At 47.0% G+C, this 24,584-nt stretch overlaps 1 protein-coding gene and 1 non-coding gene across 3 annotated transcripts; both read right to left on the reverse strand.

Annotated features, from left to right (window-relative positions):
• Positions 1 to 6,163: 6,163 nt before the first annotated feature.
• On the reverse strand, positions 6,164 to 24,584 carry RPL26 (ribosomal protein L26). Of its 2 annotated transcripts, none has more exons than XM_075560913.1 (4): positions 24,520 to 24,584; positions 23,548 to 23,720; positions 22,892 to 23,032; positions 6,164 to 6,487 (listed from the first exon to the last, which is right to left on the reverse strand). In XM_075560913.1, exons 2-4 carry the CDS (start codon positions 23,713 to 23,715, stop codon positions 6,179 to 6,181), a joined length of 618 nt encoding a protein of 205 aa, XP_075417028.1. In that variant the 5' UTR covers positions 23,716 to 23,720; positions 24,520 to 24,584; the 3' UTR covers positions 6,164 to 6,178. The 2 variants fall into 2 exon arrangements, with proteins under 2 accessions (XP_075417028.1, XP_075417029.1); XM_075560914.1 differs by lacking the exon at positions 6,164 to 6,487 and adding an exon at positions 21,066 to 21,242.
• Positions 6,909 to 7,011, reverse strand: LOC142460665 (small nucleolar RNA U13). Its single transcript, XR_012786830.1, has one exon. It is a non-coding gene; the product is annotated as a small nucleolar RNA U13 (small nucleolar RNA).

Genomic DNA, 24,584 nt, shown 5'->3' on the forward strand with positions numbered 1-24,584 from the left:
GAGGTGGGACATTCACTCTCCCTGGGGGACATTCCTGTTGACAAGCCACATGGAGTTACATGCTGATGAAGCCAGAACCCTGAAGCTGGAGAAGTCACGTGGAGACCCACGCCAACACTGAAATACTTCCACCACCACTGCATCTACCCACTGGCTTGTGATCTTCCTGTATTCGGCATCATTGCATGCATTGTGTGAGTCTAAAGAGGAATTTATAGACTGGTTTGGACATATAGGCTAAGATCAGACTTGTGGACTTGATCTGGACTGGGATGGAAAGATGTCTTAATATACAATTACTCTTTGATATAAAGCTCTTATACACACACACAAAAAAGAAGAGTTATACAACTGTCACCACATTCAATTCTAGAACATTTCTTCTTCCCTGTACTCATCATTACTTATGTAATTATGTTTTTCTAATTATGGGAAAAGTATGCACAAGAAAACATTCTCCAGTTCCACAGCTTCTACATGTATCATTCAGGGCCACTGCGTATTCTCTTCGTGTGGTACCACCCCTGTTGCCATCCTTTTCCAAATTATTCCCCACCATGAACATACACCCAATGCCCCTAAGGAGAGAAGGGATTCTTACACCCACAAGCCACAGCTCAGAATGAGACTGGAAGAAACGCTGGAGGAAGAGAAAGGACACCCGCCAACCATGGATTCTTGGAAAACAATACCTCAAAGAGGTAAAGGAATGAACAGCAAGGGGGAGGAAAGAGAATCCCTAAATAGGAAACACAAGAATTTCGTGTCATGGAAAACAAGGGAGGAATCCCAGAAAGGAGGTGTGGTGCGGGTAGACGGAGATTTAGCATCGCAAAGGCATCAAAGTGAATTAGGACAGAGAAAGAGCCATTGGACTTGCACGTGGCGTGCATTGGGGCCCTCTACGAGCACAATGAGCATAGTGCACCAGCTAGCAGTTTTGTAGCCTTTAGAAAGGCTTAAAGCACATGGAGCAGGGTAACCTGAAGGAAAAGAAACTATTGATTTTCCCTCTCTCGTAGCACAGCGGCGCCGACGACGAGCCTCACTCTCCCTGCCGGCCATGGGTCAACGCGACTCAGTGCAACTGGGGTAGAACTGCCCCAGTGGGTTTTCGAGACTGTAACTCTTGACAGGAGTAGAAACTCCATCTTTCTCCCATGGACCTGTTGGTGGTTTTGAACTGTGGACCTTGTAGTTAGCAGCACAACTCTGTACCACCAGAGCTCCTCTTGAGGACTACAGTAGCCCTTTGCCCCCTGGGGCAGGTGGAGAACATGTGCAGTCCCTGCAGATGCCCCTAGGAAGGCTTGAGAAGGGGGTGCACTTAGCCCTGAAAGGGAAACCGGGGTTCCAGGGATGACCTGTGGATTCGAATGGGGCTATGCACGTGAACAAAGGGACTATGGCCCTGTGACTCTGTGCCAAGGCAAAAGCTAGGAGGGAGTGCTCCGCCCAGCATGCATTTTGATGAAAGGATGTCTTAGTTATCCAGGGAAGTTATGAGAGAAACTCCTTAAGTGGAAACATAAATTTGTTCTCTCATAGTTTTAGAGGCTGCCAGTCTGGATTTACAGTGCTGGTTCTAGGGACTGATTTCTCTCTGTGTCTCCTGGTCTAGGAGGTTCCCAGCTCAGGAGCTTTGGGTCCAAATGATGTGCTCTGCTCCCGACTCTTCTTTCTTGGTGCTAGTAGCTCTCTCTGTCTCTTTTTCTCCTTCTCTTTCCTTTGGTCTCTTATAAGATAAAAGTTGATAGAGACCAGACTCCAGAAAAACTCCTCTTATGTTGGATCAGGGTCTGATTAAGGGTATTGACATTGTATGCAGAAGCGGGATTAAAATCATTTAACACTTTGCTGCCCTAATTACCATTTTCAGTTCTAACTGATTGTCAGGAGCTCTGGTGGTGTAGTAGTTACACCTGGGCTGCGATCCACAAGGTCAGCAGTCTGAAAACACCAGCCACTCTGAGGGAGAAAGATGGGCTTTCTACTCCCGTACACAATTCCAGCCTCAGAAACTCACAGGGGCAGTGCTACCCTGTCCTAGGGGGTCACTTCAAGTTGGCATCCCACTACCGGTGGCCTCCACCCTCATTCCTTTACAGTGGATCAGGAGTGTGACGGGAGCAAAGAGTTGCATCCCACCCGAATCCTCTTACAGCAAATTGGCTGGTTACGTGAAACCACATCACAGCGGATGATCCTGTCATCGCACAATTCCCAACCCCCTGTGAGCCATGGCTCAGCCAAACTGATACATAATTCGGAGGGACACGATTCAGTCAACGACAGAGGAGCTCTCCTAACGTTGCTGGTCATTATTGGGACTGTCCTAAGCTGGAAAAGGAGGAGGTCACTTTGCTCCTTAATCAAGAAAATGAAACTTGCATTTCCCTAAATACTCTTCGCCTTTAAAATGGGCTTTATTTTCACCAGCTTGAGTGCATTCCTGGTAACCTACCGAAAGAATACTGTGTCGCACACTTGGTGTCCTCCCCTGTATTACTAAATTAACCTTTCTCCATCACGACAATGCTAATAAACGTTCTTTTATGCTGATCATAACTATTGTACTCGGAACAAAAACACTTTTATTAAATTAACTCAATCAATAGCCAGCACCAGTAACTTGGCTGACTGCGGCCTACACCAGCATTTCCCTCAGTGTATGCAAGACTAGATTGATTCCCTTGCTGAACCAGTTTTAGATCGTAGGTTCATCCCTAACACTGCTGTTTATTGTGATAAGCCATTTAAATAGGTCGTTGGCATTAAATGAATGGTTACCACCAGAATTATCTATCTACCAATATTACTCGTACCTGGGAAGGTATGTTCTTCTTCTCCCACACAATGCAATCTCTTGGTTATATTGTTTGGTATTATTCCTCATTGGGGCTGGACCAGCAGGCTAGCAAAGAGGTCTCTACTTTGCCCTCTAAAGCCACTATGAATTATGATTTGCCTTGATGGCAGTGAGGTTGGTTTTAGTTTGGTTTTTGAGTCTTATAATTAATCAGCAAAATTTCCCAGTCTGTGCTTGATACTGTAATCACGTAGAGTTTGGAGAATCAACCTAGAGCCCATAAATCCACTCCATTTTTTCATATTCAGACCAGGGCAGGCATGTTTTTGTGCCTCATCTGGATAGGTGTTTTTGTATAGCTGATCCGCTTATTTACAAGCGGTCTGATGATTCTCTCATACCTGGATTTTGCCATGTGTCTCTGGTTGGAATATGTGAAGCCAAGGCTCCCAGGGTTTCCCTGAAGCTCCCAGAAATGTCCATTCACCCAGTGCCAGCTTACTCTGGAGCAGTGACTTGAATTAATTCCCCACAGCAAAGAGAGCTCAGCTCATGGCTGATAGGCCTCAGCGAGGCCGGTCCTCTCTTTAAGCATTCGTTCCCACTGAGGGCTTATTGTGCGTGGAAAAACCTATTTGCACTTTATCAGTCACTATGCCTCAAATTGTTGATAATGTTAATGATGGGATGTAAGCTCACAGAAGCCCATTGAACCTGTTGCTAAAACCGTTTTAGATAATAGAATACACAGTTTTATTTCCTCCTAGCTCAATGATGAGGAGACTGTTAGCTGCTAACACCTCTTGTGGTTCATGGACAGACACATGGGGAGAAGTAGAACATTCCTAAAACCCGTCAAAAGGCCTCCTGATTACATTTCATTGCCCTCATGACCGTACTTTCTTTCTTGGACGTCTGTCCGGTATTCAATTAATAAGGAAACTTCCTGCTTTTTGTGGGTTACTTCCAAGTATGGGATCTGGAATATGCTTTTCTCTACCACCCTGCCCACTCCTTTGACTCACTGTAATTGTGACTCTAGGGCTCGCCATTATGCCCCGCGTCTCTCACTGCTACAGCCAACCCTTGTCTGGAGCCATGAGGCCCGGCCATTACTTGGAATTCATTAGCCTGAGCTCTGGGCATTCTTCTACCCCAGCCTACAGCACTGCAGCTGTAAGCTTGAGCAAACAAGGTGTGATGCTCTTTAGATAAGCACCTGTATCCTGCATCCCCGTGATTGGGTAAAAGATTGTCCTCGCCTGTGCTTGATTTGCAAAAACATGTCACTCCCAATTGAAGACTATAAGCCCTTACTAACTCATGGGCAGGGCGCGCTCCCCTGAACTCCCTGATTGGCCTGTTGTCAAAGTAGCCTAATTTGCATGTGCAGCGGATCCTCCCCTCCCCCCCACTTGCTGGCCCATATAAGCTGTAACTCTTTGTTCATTAAAACGAGATTTGATCAGGATATTGTCTTGTCTCCATTCTCCGTGTCTCTTGTCCCCCCAATTCCCACTCCCTCCTCCAGGATCCACGTTGAATGTCCCGCAGGACGGGACAAACCCTCAGGACGTCTTGCCACGTTCTGGATTGTGTATTTAGAAGAAACCAGTTTGGCTGATCGTAATCACAGACTAGAACTCACCTTTTGAGCATTTTGTCTTTTCCAAGGCTGTAACCCTACTCCCAACCCCTCCGCTATATACCTTTATGGGAGCACAAGGCTCACCTTTCTCCTGTGCGGTGACCAGCGATTACAACTGCTAAATGTGTGCTTAGCAGCCCTACTCCACCCTGGGGCTGTCGGAATTAACTCGGTGGCAATGGGTTTGGTTTAATTTTCCAAAGGCAAAGAAAGTCTGGTTCTGGTATCATACTTTTTGGAAAGTCAAATTGTTCCTCTCATGTGGTCCTGTTTGCAACACCTTCCCAGTGAAAGCCAGGTTACCCTGGAGGGAAGGCCCCAAGATCTACTATGGTCACACTGATGATGTCTGACACCTCTGATGGAGTCAGCGCCTGGGTTCTTAACAGCTCAAACTGGATTGTTTGTAAGAGCTGTAAGAGCCCCCAAGATATGAAATAACAACACTATATAATTGATCAAGGATTCACGAGGGTGGGAAGGTGAGGGAGGGAGGGGAAAAAAGAGGACCTTATACCAAGGACTCAAGAAAAAAATGTTTTGGAAATGATGATGGCAACATATGTATAGGTGTGCTTGATATAATCGATGTATGAAATGTTATAAGAGCTGTAAGAGCCCCCAATAAAATGATTCATATCTACATATCTTTCTCAGGAGGCAGTACACACACACACACACACACACAGGGCTCACATAGATGAGCCGTCCCTTAAGGACTATGTCCTGGCGGGTGACTTTTCCCCTGGCGGCAGCTTGATTGAAGTGAACTCCTAACCTTGTATGATTAATATGACTGCCCCAGATCTCAATGAAACTTCACCTGTGGATTCGACTGGAGTTTGACTTTAAACCTCTGCTTCTGCGGTTCTGAAGAGACAATTCCGGTTCTTGTGAACATTCTAACAGACGGTTGGTAACAAGACGGTGCCGAGGCCAAGACTCCCCTTGTGTGAAGAAGCTATTTATGAAAAGACACTTGCCGAGAATGTGTGCATGGGCTTCAGCCAAGAGCCGGGCCTTGGTCAGCACGCTCTGCGAAGTTACGAAAGTGTCACAAAAATGTTAAGAAGGATGTAGAGTTGATTCATGTCCTTGTCACTTTTGCCCCCAGGCCTGTTAGCATGCCATCCTTTGTCTGGGTACCCCTCCCAATAAAAAACCTCAAACTCTTGGTCCATTTGGAAAGATACACTGCCGCCCCCCGGCCAGTGGATCCCAATGCACTCATCTCTCAACCTTCCAGTAAGAGTCCATGCCTTTGCTTCCAACAGGTCAGGCTGGTGCTGGCCACATCATATACCTCCTTGCCAGGCAGGGGTGGAGCCTGCGCTTGGTGGGCAAACATGCTAAGGCTCTTTCTTCACTGTTAGGGAATCCTGGTCTCTTTCTGTTGTGTTTTAACCCCTGTTGGCTTTGTGAGAACAGAACTGCCGAGATGATCTTTTCAAAGAACAGCAGGCGTCCCCGAAAGATCTGGGGCGATGTTCCCTTCTTCTGCAGACACAAGGAGGGACACCAGGGAGGCCAGGTGACCCCTCCTGTGAGACAAGGCACCCCTGCAAGCACGTTCTCAGAAAGATCCATTTTCTTCTCATGGAAAAAATCATAGCGATTTATACCCACATGCATGCCCATTACCAATTTGTTCTCTTTCCTGTTAGCAGGAATCACTTACAACGATTATTGGAGCAGAAGGAGTTTGTTTATCTCCCAAGACTTTAGAAAGCGTTGCCACACCTTACAAAAATGATCTCTAAAAAACTTTTTTTTCCCCCTAAAACACTGTTAATGTGTTCTGGGCGGGCGGGCCCGCGGGGGAGCGACTTCCAGGGGGGTGTGCTCATCCCCTTCTCGTCCTCCCCCGCGGACCCTGACCCCAGGCCTTGACGTGTGCGCGCTCGCGTCCGCCGGTCCGGTGGTGGCCGGGAGTTGGGGACCCGGTGGCCGCCGCCGCTTAGGCCGCGTGGATTCTTGCGCGCGTGAGGCACGTCTCGTGTCTCTGGTGCCGGGGAGCCCCACTCGGGCGCCTGTGGAAAAAAACCAAACTGTTAATGTGGTTGGTTGCCCTGAAAATAATGTAACGATTCCCAATCCTTATCAGTAAGATTCCTCTTCGACACAATTCAAAAACAATAACAACAAACCCAAACTTTCACACAATTGAGTTGTTTTCATTTGCGTGGACAACCCTAATCTAATGGCAAGTCAAACCCTCTTCCTCGGTACCACGGTACCACGGTGGCTAACGGCGCAGTTCTGGGCTTGAAAGTGCTGTTGTCCTTCCGTGGGCAGTCTCTGTCTGCCTTACCTCCTGCTGCTTGTTCTTTCCTTGTTGAATGTGCGTGTTCTTTTCTAAAAATTAGGTATCTCAACCTGCTTTTAGATTTTGCACCTTTTCTCCCAGTCTGTTATGTTTAAAATTTTTTCTTCTCTCTCGCTCTCTTTTCATGACAGTTGGGTAATGTTCCAATGGGTCACAGGGTTTAAGAGCGCCCCATATCACACAACGGCGTGAACGCCCCATCTTCATACCTTATGAAAAATAAAGGATCTTTTTACCCCATCTTTTATGACACAATTTTCCTTATAGTCAGATGCATTGATTTTTTTTCTCTCATTGCTTCTTAGTTTCATATATTGCTTGAGAAGACTTTCTCGATTCCAAGGGGGGAAACTTCTGATAGTTTCCTCCAATGCTTTTACAATTTGGTATTTTGCTTAGATATTGGACTGGATTATTTTTTCTCAGTCAATTGATCTAGCATCATTCCCTCCAATAGGTGGGAGATGCCTTTTCTCACCATATTCTAAATTCCTCAAGCTACATGGGTCCGTTTCTAGTGTTTATTTACATTTCAACTTTATTTTTTGTTTTCTTTAGCAGGGGTGGGGGTGGGGCACAGAAGTGCGGTACATTCACTGGGAGTGGTCTACACTGCAACTGACAAGAATATGCATTGTGACATTTCAAGGGGGTTGCCCCTCCGTTCCAATCCTTTGTTGCCATTCAGAAGCATAAGCTCAGGGTGGATTACTTTAATTCCCAGAAGTCCTAGACTACAGTTTTTATATAAAATGCCTAGTGTTTAAGGGGCTGGGACATTTGTTTTTAATTCAAAAGACATGATAGGAAAATCAGTATGTGGTGCCCCAGTTGGTGACCTCTCTTCCAGATGTTGAAACATAGTAGTGCAGAGTCGGTTTGCACTGAGTTCAGGTATTCAGCACTCTTTCCACTGCCAACATGGCATGTGGAGTAGCATGTGGCTCATTTCATCCCTCACCCATGCGTACAACATACGGCTCCTGATTTGTCAAGCAACCAGGAGGTAAGAGGTCAGATGGGGGGAAAGGGCAGCAACAGCCTTGGTCCTAGAATCTGGTTGGCCAAATTACAACTGAGACTAAAGGTTTGTAAGGAGAATGAACAGGGAGGAACTGGCCAAGGAGCAGAGCAAGATTTGGGCCCCCTGAGACAAGTTGGAAAGTGATGTCACGCCCCTCCCTAATCATGATGCAGGCTCCCCTGCATGCTTCTCCACCCCGCAACGTTTAAACAGGAAAGCAATGGCAATGAACCCATCGCCAACTGTCACAGAGAGGCAAGGGCCTGCTAGTAGCAAAGACAGGTCACACTGGGGAAGACGTTCCTGTACCTTAATGATCTCGCCTTGCATAGTGGGTCAGAATGGCTTTTAGATGGCTCTAGGATACGCAGGGCTAAAGAAGCGCGGCTCCTTCTCTAAGTCCATCTCTGCAGAATAATTCACGGGTTCAACACATATTTATCAAGTGCTCCTATGGGTTAGGCACTCTTCTGGGCCTTGGGAATATGAATTCACGGCCAAGGAGTCCATGCTGACTCATAGCGACCCCTGTGGGCTTCTGAGGCTGTAACTGCTTTACAGGAGTTGAAAGCCCAGCCTTTTTCCAACAGGGCTGCTGGTGGCTTTGAACTGCCAACCATACAGATCACAGCCCAATACATAACCACAACACCATCCTGGCTCCATTAGGAATATGTGGGGGCTTCAAAAAGTTTGGGAAAAATGGAATCGAATGATAATGGAAATGTGCCATAAACTTTGTGTGTGTGTGTGTGTGTGTGTTTTTCTTTTAACCTTCAAAGAGCAGTACAGAGATCCTGAGCATCATCCTTCCCTTGGGCTGAGTCAGTCCTCTTTGCTCTGAAACAGGACCCAGTTCTCCCTGCATGGGGCAATGCCCTTAGGTCGGCTTTTACGCCTTGCTCCAAGCCCTTGGTTGGGTGGTTTCCCCCGGCTATTGGTTACTTCCGGGAATGCACCATCTCAGTCCGGGAATATAGCACACTTTTCTGTGCTTGTGGTACAGGCAGCTGGTAAACTCAGATCCAAATCCCTGCCACGATCTACTTGGTTGTTGTTCTGCGCCAGCTTCATAGCCATTCTTCTGTTTGAGCTATTGTTACAGCCGTGTGTCAGTCCGTCTTGTCAAGGGCCTTTCTCCTTCTCACGGCCCCTCGACTTTACCAAGCATGATGTCCTTCTCCAGAGACTGGTCTCTCTTGACATGTCCAAGTACATGAGATGAAGTCCAGCCATCCTCGCCTCTAAGGAACATTCGGGCTGGAATTCTTCTAAGATAGAGCTGTTGGTTCTTCTGGCCGTCCATAGGACTTTCAATGTTCTTCGCCAGCACCACAATTCAAACGCATGGATTCTTCTGTAGTCTTCTTCATCCAATGTCCAACTTTCATGTGCATGTAAAGCAGTTGAAAATAGTATGGCTCAGGCCAGGTACTCCTTAGGCCTCGAGGTAACATCCTTGCTTTTCAACACTTTAAAGAGGTCTCTGCAGCAGATTCGCCCAATGCAAGGTGCCATTTGATCGCTTGATTGCTGCTTCTGTGAGCATTGATTGTGGATCCCAGTAAGACGAACTCTTTGAAACTTCAACTTCTTTTCAGTGTATCATGATGTTACTTATTGGTCCCATTGTGAAGATTTTTATTTTCTTAAAAAAAATCATTTTACTGGGGGCTCATACAACTCTTATCACAATCCATACATACATCAATTGTGCAAAGTACAATTGCACATTCGTTACCCTCATCATTCTCAAAACATTTGCTCTCCATGCATGTAACCCCTGGCATCAGCTCCTCATTTTTTCCCATTCGTCCCTGCTCCCTGATCCCTCATGAACCCTCGATAATTTATAAATTATTATTTTGTCACATTATACACTGTCCAACGTCTCCCTTCACCCACTTGTCCATCCCCCAGGGAGCAGGTTATATGTAGATCCCTGTAATCAGTTCCCTCTTTCTACCCCACCCTCCCTCCACCCTCCTGGTATCACCACTCTCATAACTGGTCCTGAAGGGATCATCCGTCCTGGATTCCCTGTTTCCAGTTCCCATCTGTACCAGTGTATATCTTCTGGTCTAGCCAGATTTGTAAGGTAGAATTAGGATCATGATAGTGGTGTGGTGGGGAGGAAGCATTTAGGAACTAGAGGAAAGTTGTATGCTTCATCGTTGCTACACTGCACCCTGACTGGCTTGTCTCCTCCCCACAACCCTTCTGTAAGGGGATGTCCAGTTGCCTACAGGTGGGCCTTGCATCCCCAATCTGTACTCTCCCTCATTCACAATGATTTGATTTTTTGTTCTTTGGTGCCCGATACCTGATACCTTTGACACCTCATGATCACACAGACTGGTGTGCTTCTTCCATGTGGGCTTTGTTGCTTCTGAGCTAGATGGCCTCTTGTTTTCCTTCAAGCCTTTAACATCCCAGATGCTATATCTTTTGATAGCCGGGAACCATCAGCTTTCTTCACCACATTTGTTTATGCACCCATTTGTCTTCAGTGATCGTGTCAGGAAGGTGAGCATCATGGTATGCCAGTTTAATAGAACAAAGTATTCTTGCATTGAGGGAGTACTTGAGTGGAGGCCCAATGTCCATCTTCTACCTTAATACTAAACCTATACATATATGCACATAGATCTATTTCCCCATCCTCACATATAAATATATTTTCATACGTGCATGCCTTTATTTAGATCTCTATAAATGTCTTTTGACTCCTAGCTCTTTCCTTTATTTCCTTTGACTTCCCTCTTGTTCCACTATCATGCTCAGCCTTCATTTGAGTTTCAGTAATTCCTCTCTGTTACATTACCCTTGATCACGTCCTACCAGGCCTCCTACACCCTCCTCACCACTGATTTGGGTCACTTGTTGTTCCCTTGTCCCTGGGCTTGTTAACACCATTTCCTTTCCCCCCAGCTCCCCTTCTCCCATGTTCCCCCAGAGCTGTCGGTCCCGTTGTTTTCTCCTCCAGATTGTTCATCCAGCCTATCTTATTTAGACAGACCTGGAGTTTGGTTTTCTTTACATTGAACTGTAATCCATACTGAAGGAGCCCTGGTGGAGTAGTGGTTATGTGTTGAATTGCTAATGGAAAGGTCAGCAGTTCAAAACCAGCATCTGCTCCACAGGAGAAAAAGATAAAAGACTTTCTACTCCTTTAACGAGTTGTAGTCTTGGAAACCCCAGGGGCAGTTCTACGGATCTACTTTAGGTCACACAGCACCCCGAGCACGCCATTCGGAGACCTGGGGTGGCATGCATGATGGTTTTTCATGAAGGAGGAACTAGAATCCAGTTGGAACGTGGCTAGGGTATCTGGGGTCAATTTTCCTCTCATTTCTCGTACTTCATCTACTTCTTTTCCTCTGGTACTCCCAAGTGTTGTGGTAATTGTCACACATTGGGCTGATAACCACGAGCTCAGCCTGCTCCAGGGGAGAAAGATGGAGTTTTCCACTCCGGTAAAGGGTTAGTCTCGGAAGCTCCCAAGGGCAGGTCTACCTTGTCCTATAGGGTCACTATGAGTCGGCATCGACTGGATGGCAGTGAGCTGGGTTTTTCTGTTTTTTGTTTTGATTTATCTGAAGGCAGGAAGAGATAATGAGTGCGTACTAGATATAAGTAGGACAGCCCCACCAGCTCTACATTCTTAAGACCCCTGTTCTTCAGAAAAAAACAACAACAACCCAAGACCAATTCAGGACCCTCCAGTATCTGTGAATGTGCCCTTATTTTGGGAAAAGGGCTTTTGCAGAGGTAAGTGAAATAAGGATTCTGATGTGAGATCACCTTGCATTAGGAGGGCCCTAAGTCGAATAATGAGTGTCTTTAGAAGAGACAGGAATCCAGGTAGTGTAGTGGTTATGAGTTGGGCCCCTAACTGCAAGGTGAGCAGTTCAAAACCACCAGCTGCTCCACGGGAGGAAGACAGGAGTTTTCTACTCTTGTAAAGAATCACAGCCTCCACATATAAACCCTCCCAGGGGGCAGACAACAGAAGAGTGGGTGAAGGGAGACATCGGTCTGTGTAAGACATGAAAAACTAATAATTTATAAGTGATCAAGGGTTTGTGAGGGATGGAGGGAGGGAGGAAGGAAGGGTGGGGGGTGGAAAGAGGAGCTGATGCCAAGGGCTCAAGCAGAAAGCAAATTTTTTGAGAATGATGAGGGCAATGAATGTACAAAAGTGCTTGACACAATGGATGGATGTATGGACTGTGATGAGTTGTACAGCCCCAATAAAATGATTTTAAAAACTCAGAGTTACAGGCTCAGAAACCCAAAGGGGCAGTTGTACCCTGCTTATCAGGTTGCTACAAGATGGAATGGACTCATGGCAGGGAGTGTGGTTTTTCTTCCTTGGTTATCAGAGCCAGAAAAGGAAGAGACACACAGGGACACAGGGAGAAGATCATGTGACCATGGAGGCACAGGTTAGAGTCCTGCCGTGTACATATCCAGGCATGGGAAGAATCAATGACTGCTACCAGAAGCGGCGAGGAGGGGAACGTGGACTGAATGCTCCCTTAGAATTTCCAGAAAGAATCAATCCTGCCAACACCTTGATTTCAAGCGTGAGAATAGAGCTCTTGCTCTGAGGCGCACATCTGTGGCAGCCCGAAGCAGCGGATCCTTTGTGGACCCTTGCACAAACCATGGCACTGGTGAGGGGCCTGAGGGTGCAGTCTTCATTCTCTCCCTGGATTCTTCGCTCACGGTTCGCAGGTGGTCTTACAGAGTCCACAGAGACCTGTGAGTGCCCACCCAACGGGGGTCTGTCCAGGAGCAGAGAGACCTGGGCTCCTGGTGAGGCGCTGGGCTCTGTTGTCCCTATCCGACCTGCCTGCTCCAACCGCAGCCCTCTCTTCTGGCTCATCCACAGGCTGTTTTCTACCCTTTTCCAGCGACATCGAGCTCTTCCTCTGTCGGTAATGGCCCCAGCTTCCCGGGGCAAACTGGAGGAAGAGAGCCCCATTTGATTCCACACCCATGCGGAGCCTCATGTGGACCTTGCTGCAAAGAACCATCAACGGCTTGATTCCTCTCCACCTGCGTGCAGAGCTTCTGCCCGGGACGCGGATGGCTACTTGGCAGCCAGGAACTTACCAAGTTCCTGACAACCTCCCTTGCTTGCTCCACGGGCCGCTGGTCTTGGCCAGGGTGGTATTGACTGGAGACAATATTTATGTCTGGCCAAACCTCACTGAGTTCAGTAACAACCTGTTCTGTGAGCTCTGTGTCTCTGTCATATTCTAGCACCATGGTTGCACCAACTTACAAACACAACCAAAGCCACTGCCAGCCAGTCCACTTCAAGCCTGTATAGGGTTTCCAAGGCTGTCCGTCTTCAGAGGAGCAGACAGATAGCCTCCTCTTTATGCCTCAGTGAAGTTGGTGGGTTTGGACTGCTGACCTGGTGGTTAGTGGCCCAGGGCTTAACCCACAGTGCTACCAGTAGCCCTCACGAGACCCTTAAAAAACACACACCACACTCATTCACTGCTGTTGAGTCAATTCTGGCTTGGTGACCCTATAGGACAGTGGTTCACAACCTCCCTAATGCCGTGACCCTTTCATACAGTTCCTCATATTGTGGTGTGCGCCCAACCATAACATTATTTTCGTTGCTACTTCATCACTGTCATTTTGCTACTGTGATGAATAGGACAACCCCTGTGAAAGAGTCATTTGACACCCAAAGGGGTCTCGACCCACAGGTTGAGAACCGCTGCTATAGGACATGTCCCTGTGGACTTCTGAGGCTGTACGTCTTCACCAGAGCGGGCAGCTTCATCTTCGTCCCTTGGAGAGGCTGGTAGTTTCAAACTGCCGACCTTGAGGTGAACAGCCCAGCTTGTAAGCCACTATACCAACATGATATCCCACCCTTAGAACCTTCTAAGGTAATGCGTTAGTCCAGGAAGACAGAGAAACAAATCCATAGAAACGCATATGTGTATAAGGAAGAGGTTTTATATCAGGAGTAATTGTACATTAAGAAAGCACCCCAGGCCAGTTCCAAGCCCATAAGTCTGATATTAGCCCATATGTCCAATACCAATCTATAAAGTCCTCTTCTGACTCACCAAACACATGCAATGATGCCAACTGCAGGCCGATCACAGGCCACTGGGTGGAAAGTCTTTGGCTCCAGTGGCGTTGTGAGCATCTCAGTGCTGGCAGGGTCTCTATGTGGCTTCTCCAGCTTCAGAGATCTGGTTGCATCAGGGCAGGTCCATGTGGCTTCTCCAGATCAGGGCACTAGTGTAGTTCCATGTGTCTTGTCAGCTTCAATGTCTCCCAGGGAGTGAGCAGAGAGAGAGGGGGGTGTCCACTGCCTCCAAAGAGGAAATACCAGTTTCCAGAATTCTCTGGAAGAAGCCATGCCCACACAGAGGCCTCATTGGCTATGAGACGATTGACAGACTAGACCCCACCCCTTCACTCTTAATCCTGACACCAGATTCTGTAACTACCACAGGTAACGTGAGTGGAAGAACTTTGCTAGAAGATACCACATCATCATAATAAATGCTTAATTTGTGAGCACCAGCCACAAAACAAACAAACAACAAAGACAAACAAAGAGAAACCATTGCCATTAAATTAATTCCAACTCCTGTGTATCCAGGTGTCACAGGGTTGAGCTGCTTCATGGGATTTTCTTGGTGGTAATCTCTACAGAAGCAGACGGCCAGGAATTTCTTACATGGTGTCGCTAAGGTGGGGTGGGGGATTTGAACCACCAGCCTTTAGGTCAGCAGCTGAGTGCACCAGGGAGTGATTTTTAGCGGTCATATCAACACAAACCATCCCTATCTGTGGCTGAAGAGGAAGGAGAATCCAGAAGAAGGCACTGGGATATTTTCAGAGGTAGCTTTTGAGTGACAGTGGGACACATGGTGACGATATGTAAATCTGAAGTCCAGCATTTTGTCATTGTAGCAATCCTTCCAAATAATTCAGTGTTGGATCACATCCTCAAATCCCTTCGCTTCTTGAAATAACCCTGGCTGTTCTCAGAAGGAGGAGCTCACCCACTGGGTTGCTAACCACAAGGTCCGAAGTTCGAAACCACCAACTGCTCCTCAGGAGAAGGATGAAGCTTCTGCTTCCATGAGGAGTTAGAGTCTCAGCAGTTCACAGGGCAGCTCTACCCTGTCTTACAGGCTGCACTGACTCAATTGCAGTAAGTTTGTCTGCTTGAGCTTCCAGGGACCACTCTGTGCCTGGTCCTAGGCTAAGGAACAGCTTCAGCTGGCTTAGGGGAAACTTCAGCCTCAGTGGAATTGGAGAGACAGAGGTTTCCAGAAGTGGAGGTGTACTTGCAAAAAGTGACTCTGGGTGGATTGAGGGCCTTGTACTCAACAAAACGAGGCCAGCTTCACGGGTGAAGGAAAGAGGTGCGCAAGCCTAGCCTGCTCTGCCCCTGACTGGGCTGGAGGCCACATCAATGAAACAGAGTTCAAGTGTCCTTGAGCACTCCCAAGTACTGGGAGCCGCTTGCTTTTCAGGATAGGCTGAACAGTGAGAGCAGGGCCCACTAACAATATGTCAGGGTCATGTGAAGACACGCCAGCCAGCCAGCGTAGACAGTCCGCACGATGGTGCTGAACTGGAGCTCCTCAGAGAGCTTCAGCGCGGTGAGAACGCAGGGGAAAGTCCCCCGACGACGTTTGCAGGAAATCCTAGACTCTTAAGAAGACCCTGTTCCCCAGCGGCCTAATCATTCCAGGCAGAGGTGAGGGGCTGAAATGAATCCTGGGAAATGGGAAAATATGGAAACATTTCAAAGCCCTGAAGCCGTTGTTGCGCTGGATCCGCTTTCAGGTCCTGAGACCTTCAAATTCTCTTGTGCAGCATAACCGGCGAGCCACAAAACTTTCCTCCGTCTTTGATGCTACTGATTGGGAAACCACTGGCTTATGACAACTTTCTTTTGCTAGGAAAAAGAATCTAGATGAAATGAATGCACCGAACACATTCAAAGGAGAAATGTGTGTGTGTGGGGGGGGGGGGGGAGACAAATGCGCTTCAGAGGGAAGCAAAGAGCATGGTTGCAAAATGCTCTCTTTTTTAAACGGGTTCAAGGTCTTTGGTGCAAACGGACATTTTAAAGGCTCCACAGCAAAGCAACCGCTTCTGGTTTGTTCCACCAGTTCTTTCCATCATTTTAACACGAAGCTTTGTTTCTCAAGGGATACTTACTACCTCCCCACAGTTCCAGGATTGCTCAGCAGACGTCTGAAACTACATGGACATCAACGCGACCCAAGAGCACTTTCTAGCCTTCTAACTGAAGTCAGCATCGCTTAGAAATTGCCCTTCAAGTTGACTGTACATAAGGAAGCCACATCTCCATCCTCTTTTGTTTTTAAAGGAAGAAACGTGGACCGAGCCTCTGGCGAGTCGCCTCTGGTCAGAGCTGCTATCGGACAGAGAGCCTTGTAAAGGGATTAGTGCAGACAGTTAGGGCAAACTGTCCTCTCAGTAGATGCGTAGAGACAATAACTGATGCAGTGGCTTATTGGGGATGTGGAGAGGAGGTAGAAGATAGGGAGGGGAGGAGATTTGGGGAGCAAACAATGAATGGGGGAGCAGGGAGGGAGCACTAGAACTGATTGTGATGATGTATATACAACTCATTTTAAAAGCGATTTAACCACGAATTGATATGCCATATGATATATGACTACTATATCAAAAAGACTAGTAAAAACAAAGGTGTTATGATCTCCTTCCATTAAAAAATGTATCAGTTGATGTATGGATTGTTATAAAAGCTGTAAGAAGCCTCAATAAAATGCTTTAAAAAGTAGTTTCTTATCATTTGATCTTTTTACCCATTTTAAAGCTGTTTCAGTTGAGAGAGAAAAAAAGAAAATACATGTGTATTAAGCCCCTGGTGAATCCCTCTGACCACGGACCAGGGATGGGAATAGCCTGGCTCTCATGCAGAATGCATCGGGAAGTGGATTTAGAACCCTGTCTGAGGGGACAGCCCCCCTGTCCTGCAGCAGAATTCACTTCAGAGGACAGCACTGAGGCTGCAGCTCAGGGAGAGGGACATGTCTGATCAGAGCACATGGGAGCAGATGACGGGGGAGGAAGAGAAAACGGAACACATCATGGCCCACCAAATCCTGAGGACAGTATTCCTGCTCAGAGCAGTCAATGCACAGAAAGGACTGTTGGGCCTGCCCCACAGGGAGACACTACGTTCCTCACTGACCCATAGCACTATGGCGGGGTGGGGTGGGTGCAAGGGAGACACAAGGAGGAATTTCACCTGATCTGACCCCACCATGCGGACTATAAACACTAAGGGCGTGCAACAGAGCAGCAAGGGGAGCAGAGCAGTGAAGTCCCAGGGAATACCAAAAACAGACTTTGGGGCCAGGGTGTGACACCCCATCAGACTCTACTGGAAAACACTTGAACTATTTATAGGCTTTTCTTTTTGTTACTTTGTTTTGCTGTCTTGTTTTTTGTGCATATTGTTATCTCCGCAGGTCTATCTAGATAAGATAGGCAGGGTAAGTAGTCTGGAGAAGAAAACAAGGGGACCTATGGTTCCGGGGTGGGGGTGGGGACAGGGAGAGGGGAAGGTGGGGGGAAAGTAAGTGGGTGTTAACAAACTCAGGGACAAGGGAACAACAAGTGATCCAAAATCAATGGTGAGGAGGGTGTACAAGGTCTGGTAGGGCTTGATCAAGGGCAATGTAACCACAAGGAATTATTGAAACCCAAATGAAGGCTGATAGTGGGACAAGAGGAAAGTCAAAGGAAATAGAGGAAAGAGCTAGTAGACTAAGGGCATTTACAGGGGTCTAAATACAGGCATGTACACCTGGGGAAATAGATCTATGTGCACATATTTATAGGTTTAGTATTAAGGCAGCAAATGGACATTGGGCCTCTACTCAAGTACTCCCTCAACGAAAGAACACTTTGTTCTATTAACCTGGCATTCCATGATGCTCACCTTCCCTGACAGGATCGCTGAAGACAAAAATGGGTGCATAAGCATATGTGGTGAAGAAAGCTGATGGTGCCCAGCTATCAAGATATAGTATTGGGGTCTTAAAGGCTTGAAGATAAACAAACAACCATCTAACTCAGAAGCAACAAAGCCCACGTGGAAGAAGCACACCAGCCTGTGTGATCACAGTGGCTACAGGACCAGTTAACAGTCATCAAAGAGCAAAAAATCATATCATTGTGAATGAGGGGGAGTGCGGAGTGGAGACCCAAAGCCCATCTGTAAGCAACTGGACATCCACTACAGAAGGATTGTGGAGAGGAGACAAGCCAGTCAGGGTGCAGTGTAGCAACAATGAAACATACAATTTTCTTCTAGTTTTTTAATGCTTCCTCCCATTCACTATCGTGATCCCAAGTTTACCTTAAAAATATGACTAGGCCAGAGGATGTACACTGGTACAGTTAAGAGCTGGAAACACAGGGAATCTAAGACAAACCCCTCAGGCACAATAATGAGAGTAGCCATACGAGGAGGGGAAGGGAAAGGTGGGGAAAGGGGGAACTGATCACAGTGATCTACATATAACCCTTCCCTGAGAGATGGACAACAGAAAAGTGGGTGAAGGGAGACACTGGTCAGTGCAAGACATGAAAAATAATTTATAAATTATCAAGGGTTCATGAGGGAGGAGAGGAGGGAGGAGAAAATGAGGAGCTGATAGAGGGCTCAAGTAGAAAGCAAATGTTTTGAGAATGATGAGGGCAGCAAATGTACAAATGTGCTTGACACAATGATGCATGTATGGATTGTGATGAGCTGTACGAGCCTCCAATAAAATGATTTAAAAAAAAAACCAGAACCCTATCATTTGACCTTCCTTATGATCCACTTAAATTTGTTCTAGTTTCTAATTTTTCTTTCTCTTCAATTGAGGTGTCTGTTTTACTGTTAGGTCTTAAAAGATGTTTTTCATTATATGAAATCTAGGCAAGGTAGATCTAGAGGCGGTGACTGGATTAATTGCTCCTTGGGGGTGTGGCAGCAGAGGCTGAAGGGAAATGGGGAGCGAATAATGAAGAGGTCAAGAATGAAGAAAATGAACAAATAAAAGAGAATAAAGAAAATGTTGTAAAACTGTTCTGGTTGTGATTGAATTATTGAATTGTACATGGGAATTATCTGCCAAAAAACTGTCCAAAAAAAAGGGGAGGGGAGGAAGCCAGGCTAGAAAATAATTACTACCTGAGATGCAAAAAGTTTAATATGAGACATAGTTCTTAATATATTAGAAAATCCAAAGCAGTGTCCTATTTGGCAAGCAGACCTATTTGGCTTGGTCCACTGTTGATTTTGACTTGAAGGTTTGGCCAACATTTATAGATGTTGTCACAAGAGTTGTAAGAGCCCCCAATAAATTGATTTTAAAAAATCTACATCATTGGCGTCTCTTGAAAAATGGAATGAGCTGGCTGCATTGGGAGCATCCTTGCCTGGAGACCATCGGTCCAAAGGAAGAGTGATTCGCTCCAGTTAGATGCCGCCTGCATTCTTCCAGGACTTAACTCTCCTTACTTGCCGATCTCTGCAGAGATCTGAGTCTTCAACATGTTTTAAGGAAAGAAATGCGGCCCCAAGTCAATTAGCTTCCTCTGTGATCTGCGTTGGTGGGTGAATGATAAAATTAGCTTATTGGGAAAAAACTGCCATCCAGGCTTTTGCTTTGGGTGTTCCAGATCTGGAACGGAATGTCTCTCGGTGAATCTTCTCAATTCAAATTGGTCTTCGTCCTGATGTGTTCAGCAACCCCCTCTGAATGCTATCTCTGCTCTAAACTTCCAGGGACTCTCCTTCCTGTACACACTCAAGCCCTCTGCTTTGAATTCCAAGTTGGCTAACTCAGGGACTCTGGACATGTGGTTAGGGGAGCCCAGTCTTTGGAGAAGGGCTTTCAACGAGATGGACTGACACAATGGCTACAGCCATGGAGTCAAACTGAAGTACAGCTGTGAGGCTGGCACAGGACTGGGCAGTGTCTCCTTCTGGGGTGCACAGGGCCACTAGTCGGCATTGAGTGGAAGGCACCAGACAACTCAGGTACACGTTCATCTTCACTCCCCAGAAAGTAGGGGCCGAGTTCTACTTTTATTCCCTTAGAGGGCCTCCGAGAAGAGAGCTCAGCACCAAAGAAGCCCAGTTACTTATTACTCACTCACAGGCATCTTACTGAGTCAGGTGGTAGAGGTCTGAGAGTTTAGACTTCAGAATTCAATTTCTGACTCTACCATGCAGTGACTTGTGCTTCATAATCTTTGAAATGGGAGAATACTGGTACAAAGGCTCACGGCGGCGAAGATTAAACGGAACTGCTAATTAGGGCTCAGGGTCCGCTTCCAACAACACAGAATTAAGTGTAACTTTCTTTGGGAGACAGGTTTGCAGGAAATGGAGCCACCTGGGACCGGAAGCCCCATCCTGGAGGCACAGGCACTGTTGGTACCAGAAATGTTAGGGATGGTGCATCAAGTCCACCTGTGGTCTCAGCTAAACCAATCAGTCCAGGAATCATAGTAGGTGGTGACATGTTTACCAACTGCAAACTTTTTTTTTTTTTCCAACTGCAAACTCTTGACTCTAGCTTTTTAATAATCCCAAGTGGTTAAGTCTTAAAGAGATTTTATATCAATCCTGGTTAGTATTGGGACAGGAAACCAGTTTTATTGCAGTTGTGACCTACACCAAGGACCCCTGATGGTGTAGCACAGACTTGGGCTGAGACCGAGCACAGCAGTAGGAACCCACCGGCTCCCGACAGGAATCCACTGTCCCTGTGCCAGAACTGACTTGAGTACTGAGAATATCAGGGAATTTAGCAAGATAATACAGGGGCTTCATGAGCAGCCGTGAGAACCTGGAACTTTTTACTTGACCAGGAATAACGTTGCATACAGGGTGTGACAGTCACAAGAGATGACTGTGGTGGGGATGGGGGAGAAGCGTAAAAGGGATGGATAGCGTTTTTGGTGATTGCAAAGACAAAATTTTAACCTCAGGGTGTGTGGGGGGGGGGGGAGGGAGGGAGCAGCAGAAGACGCCACCCACCAACAGCCCACCAGCACTTTCCATTAGTGGATCGAAGCCAACAAGACAGGCGTGGCCAGCCCACAAATAGCCACTGTGTCCTGAGCTCCCCTTTCCAATCTGAAGAGCAGGCGACTGCACTAACCGTAACCACTGCACCAAAGCACCACACGGAGCAAAAAGGTTTTCAAATGTGCTGCTTTTAATGGAAGCTGTGTGCAAGATATTTCACTCTTGCATCTTCTCAAGTGATTCTTCCTTGTATTTGCCCTTTTCCTTTCCGACTTGGCGAGATTTGGCTTTCCGCTCCAGGATCTTTTTGCGGTCTTTGTCCAGTTTTAACCTCGTAATCACCACCTGCAAAGAATATATTCCCTGGCTTTAAACAAGGACCAATAGAGACCACACGGGGTTCAATGTTCAATTCTGTATGGCAAAAACTGTAGAGGATGCAGACACTAAATCATAAATTATCTAACTCCAAAACACCAGAAACGACCCTCTGGCCTCGAAATCAAACTTGGGTTTAAACGTTCGCTATCTGTTCGCGTAACAAAGGAGAAATGGCAACATGGCATCAGTGTCTCTTCTTACTCTCAAATCAGCTTTTCTTGCTGCAATGCCAACCCTTCCACCCGTTATTCCAGGTGTACTAGCCATCAAATCACACTCAACTTTCTTAAGAGAAACGGAGCAAGGTGCTGGAAGCAGAATAGAACTGCTCCAGATGCTGCAAGGGCACCCTTTCAGGAGTGCATCTCCAGGTCGTTCTGAGATGCTTCTCAGTGGTGGTGCCATCCTGGGCTGTGGCTGACAAAAATACGGCAGTGTGGGGAGGCTGACGAGCAAGCTAAGTTCTCGGATAACCAGAAACGCTTCCCAGGGGAGTTTTAGGTTTGAATATCTGAAGAAGTGTCCCAAAGGGAACCCCTAATTACAAAAGTCCAGAGACCAAACAGCTCTGCAGGTGTCCTTCACACTCGTGCACGGGAAGTGGCGGCAGGACAGTTGGGTCCTGTTTAGGAAGCCTCGGAACTAAGGGCAATTCTGTCACCTTGCCAGGTGATCCTGACAGGCCCACGGCGTTGGACTCAGGAAGAGTGGTGCCACGAAGCCCCAAAGGGTCTGATTTTTCCTTTGACCCCAACAAGCCCGTTTCTGAGCACAACATTAGTTAGCAAGTTTTACTGACTGAGGTAGATGTGAAATGAGAGCAAAAAGCAGGGGCCTTTGGGGTCAGAGCAACTGGGAAGGTCAAGCTGCCACAGCTGGGAACTGGAGCCCTTCAGGGTTGCTCTATCTATTGGGCCTCAAGTGATTCTCAAGCCTGGGGTTCAGAGGAAGCAGCTTGGATAAGCGTCACCAGTGTGTAGAACTTAAACTGGAATTAAAGAGACAAAGATGGGGAATCTCACAAATGGCTGAATTTTCAACTAATTCTTTAATTTTTGCCAAATGTCAGTGTTGTAGATATGGGGCAAAAATGACAGACAATATGAAGTCAGAAGCCAATTAAACTGCTACCAATTAAAACTGAGGAGTCTTCACACAGAAGACCAGATTTTCTGTTTCGGACACTCACTAGCCACGGGAGCCTGTTTTCTTAGCGGCACACGGCCGAGCCGACATCCCAGCCTGAGCGCGGCTTTTGGGCAATGTTACCACTCCTCCAACAATGCACATTAAACACACACACAGAACACTGTCAAAGGCACTCCGAACCACCAACAGTCAGAGCACTAATGAATGCCAACTCACTGGTAACAACCAAGAGCGCCACTACTACTGCACCGCCAGTTCCGACTAGAATCAAGAAGAAAGCATTTGCTTGAAAGCATGGCATCTCCGGCTGGTCTCACCCCCACCCCCACCCCGCAGGCTGCCCGGCCCAGTATTGGGGCCCAGACTGCCACCTAGAATGCAGGCATATTTCCAAGGGGTTCTAAATTATATCTGCCAGTAATGATTTGTATAATTGGCCTTTCAAGTTATTTAAAAAGTGTTACCTTGCTGGGGTGAATGCCCACATGGACAGTGGTGCCGTTAGCTTTATCTCGCTGCACCCGCTCAATGTAGATGACGTACTTCTTCCGGTAAACCTGGACCACTTTGCCAATCTGCTGACCTTTGTAGTGTCCTCGCACAACCTGGGCACAAATTTTAAAAACCACAGGACTGGATCAAGATTCACCCTGCCAATCACCTGCAAATAACTCTCCCCTCCAATCCAGGGATGGGTGGGGCAGCCCCACAATAGATGGTTCATTGAAGGGGCGAGTTTGCTTCAAAAAGTTAAGATGAACCCCCCCTTGATTTTCTGAATATTTTGCAGTTAAGTCAAAAAGCAAGGAACTTGTCACCTTATTCCAAAAGGAGTAGCAACAAGCTACAAATACTTAATTCACAACCCAATTAAAAACCCAACCCAATGTCAGACTAGGTAGCAACAAACAGAGCAAATCAAATCCCCCCTTAAACATCAAGATTCCTACTCAACCCCTATTGCACCTCAGCTTATTAGGGTACAATCTAAAGCACTCCCAAGCAGATGCTTCTTGCTAGCATGCAATCTTTCCTTGAGCCAGTATGTCCACATACGGGAATGGTTTCACTTACTATCAACTATTAGGGATATAAAACCCCAACACATTGGGGTACATACCTGAACTTCATCATCCTTGCGGATAGGCATAGACCGAACATTGTATTTCTGTCTCAGTTCCTTGGAAAGCGGGGAAGACATAATCTTCCTGCGAACGTGGGAAGGGGCATTGAAATGCCTTTTCCGGTTTTTGCTCCGGTCCGAAGTCACAAAGGGATTGAACTTCATTTTGGCTAAGCATAAAAAAAGATGTATGAATCTTCAAATCGCCAATGATTTGTTTTAAACGACATTTTCAACTCCAAAGCTTACAGCAATTACAGAAAACGGACATGTTCTTCCAATTATATAAAAAACGAACGGTCCTTAAAGGCCTGATTAACACGTGGGTTTGTTGGCTTTACGAGGCTATTTTCTGAATTCGTTCCTAGGAAAACATTTCCCCACTCGCACCCTTTCTAGCCATTAAACTTTGTGCTCACACTCTCGAAAGGCAACTACTTTGAGTACTGCGTGAGTTATGACAGGACTCCTCGGTACCCCTGCTGAAACAGGGCCGTCACAGGGGGTTCAGTTATAGAAGTCACCTTTAAACGGGCTCATCCACGTTACACATGGATGAACTGGGGTTAAACAGCGACCTCCAAAATGAACCAATCAAGCCCCTCCGCCCCGAAAGCGGACCGTCCTGCTCAGCCGTGCACTGGGCGAGCGCGTTTCAGAAGTGCCACAAACGCTTTGCCGAGACGTTATTTCAAGGGCATCCTTTCGGGAACAGAGTACCCCGTCGAAACTTGGCATCTCCACAGACTTCCCTCCCCTCCGGTTGGAGTCCCAACTTTCCAGTCTCGCCTCGCGTACCCTCCCCAACCCGGGGACTCCTGGACGAGGGGATGGGCCAAGGCCATCCTGGGTCCCCGATCTGGCTGCAGTTCGGCCGCAGGAAAAGTCTCGGAGTCCCCGAGGGAGAGGGTCATGGCAGGCAGGAAAGGATGGCGGCGGATTAAAAACGCCTTCCTAGCAGATCCTCACCGGCTACTCCTTCAGCGATGGCCCCAAAAGGGAAAAGAGTTACAAACCTCTTCCGGTTCCGTAAG

This window comes from Tenrec ecaudatus, chromosome 10 (genome assembly GCF_050624435.1).
Source record: "Tenrec ecaudatus isolate mTenEca1 chromosome 10, mTenEca1.hap1, whole genome shotgun sequence".
In the NCBI taxonomy this organism is placed as follows: Eukaryota; Metazoa; Chordata; class Mammalia; order Afrosoricida; family Tenrecidae; genus Tenrec; species Tenrec ecaudatus.

Excerpts from the sequence above, each read along its gene's own strand:
- RPL26 (XM_075560913.1), bottom strand. The coding sequence starts at position 23,715 with ATGAAGTTCAATCCCTTTGTGACTTCGGACCGGAGCAAAAACCGGAAA. Across the intron at positions 23,033-23,547 it reads GCAAGGATGATGAAGTTCAG|GTTGTGCGAGGACACTACAA; the intron begins GTATGTACCCCA and ends ATTTGTGCCCAG. Across the intron at positions 6,488-22,891 it reads TGGGCATTCACCCCAGCAAG|GCGCCCGAGTGGGGCTCCCC; the intron begins GTAACACTTTTT and ends TTTTTTCCACAG.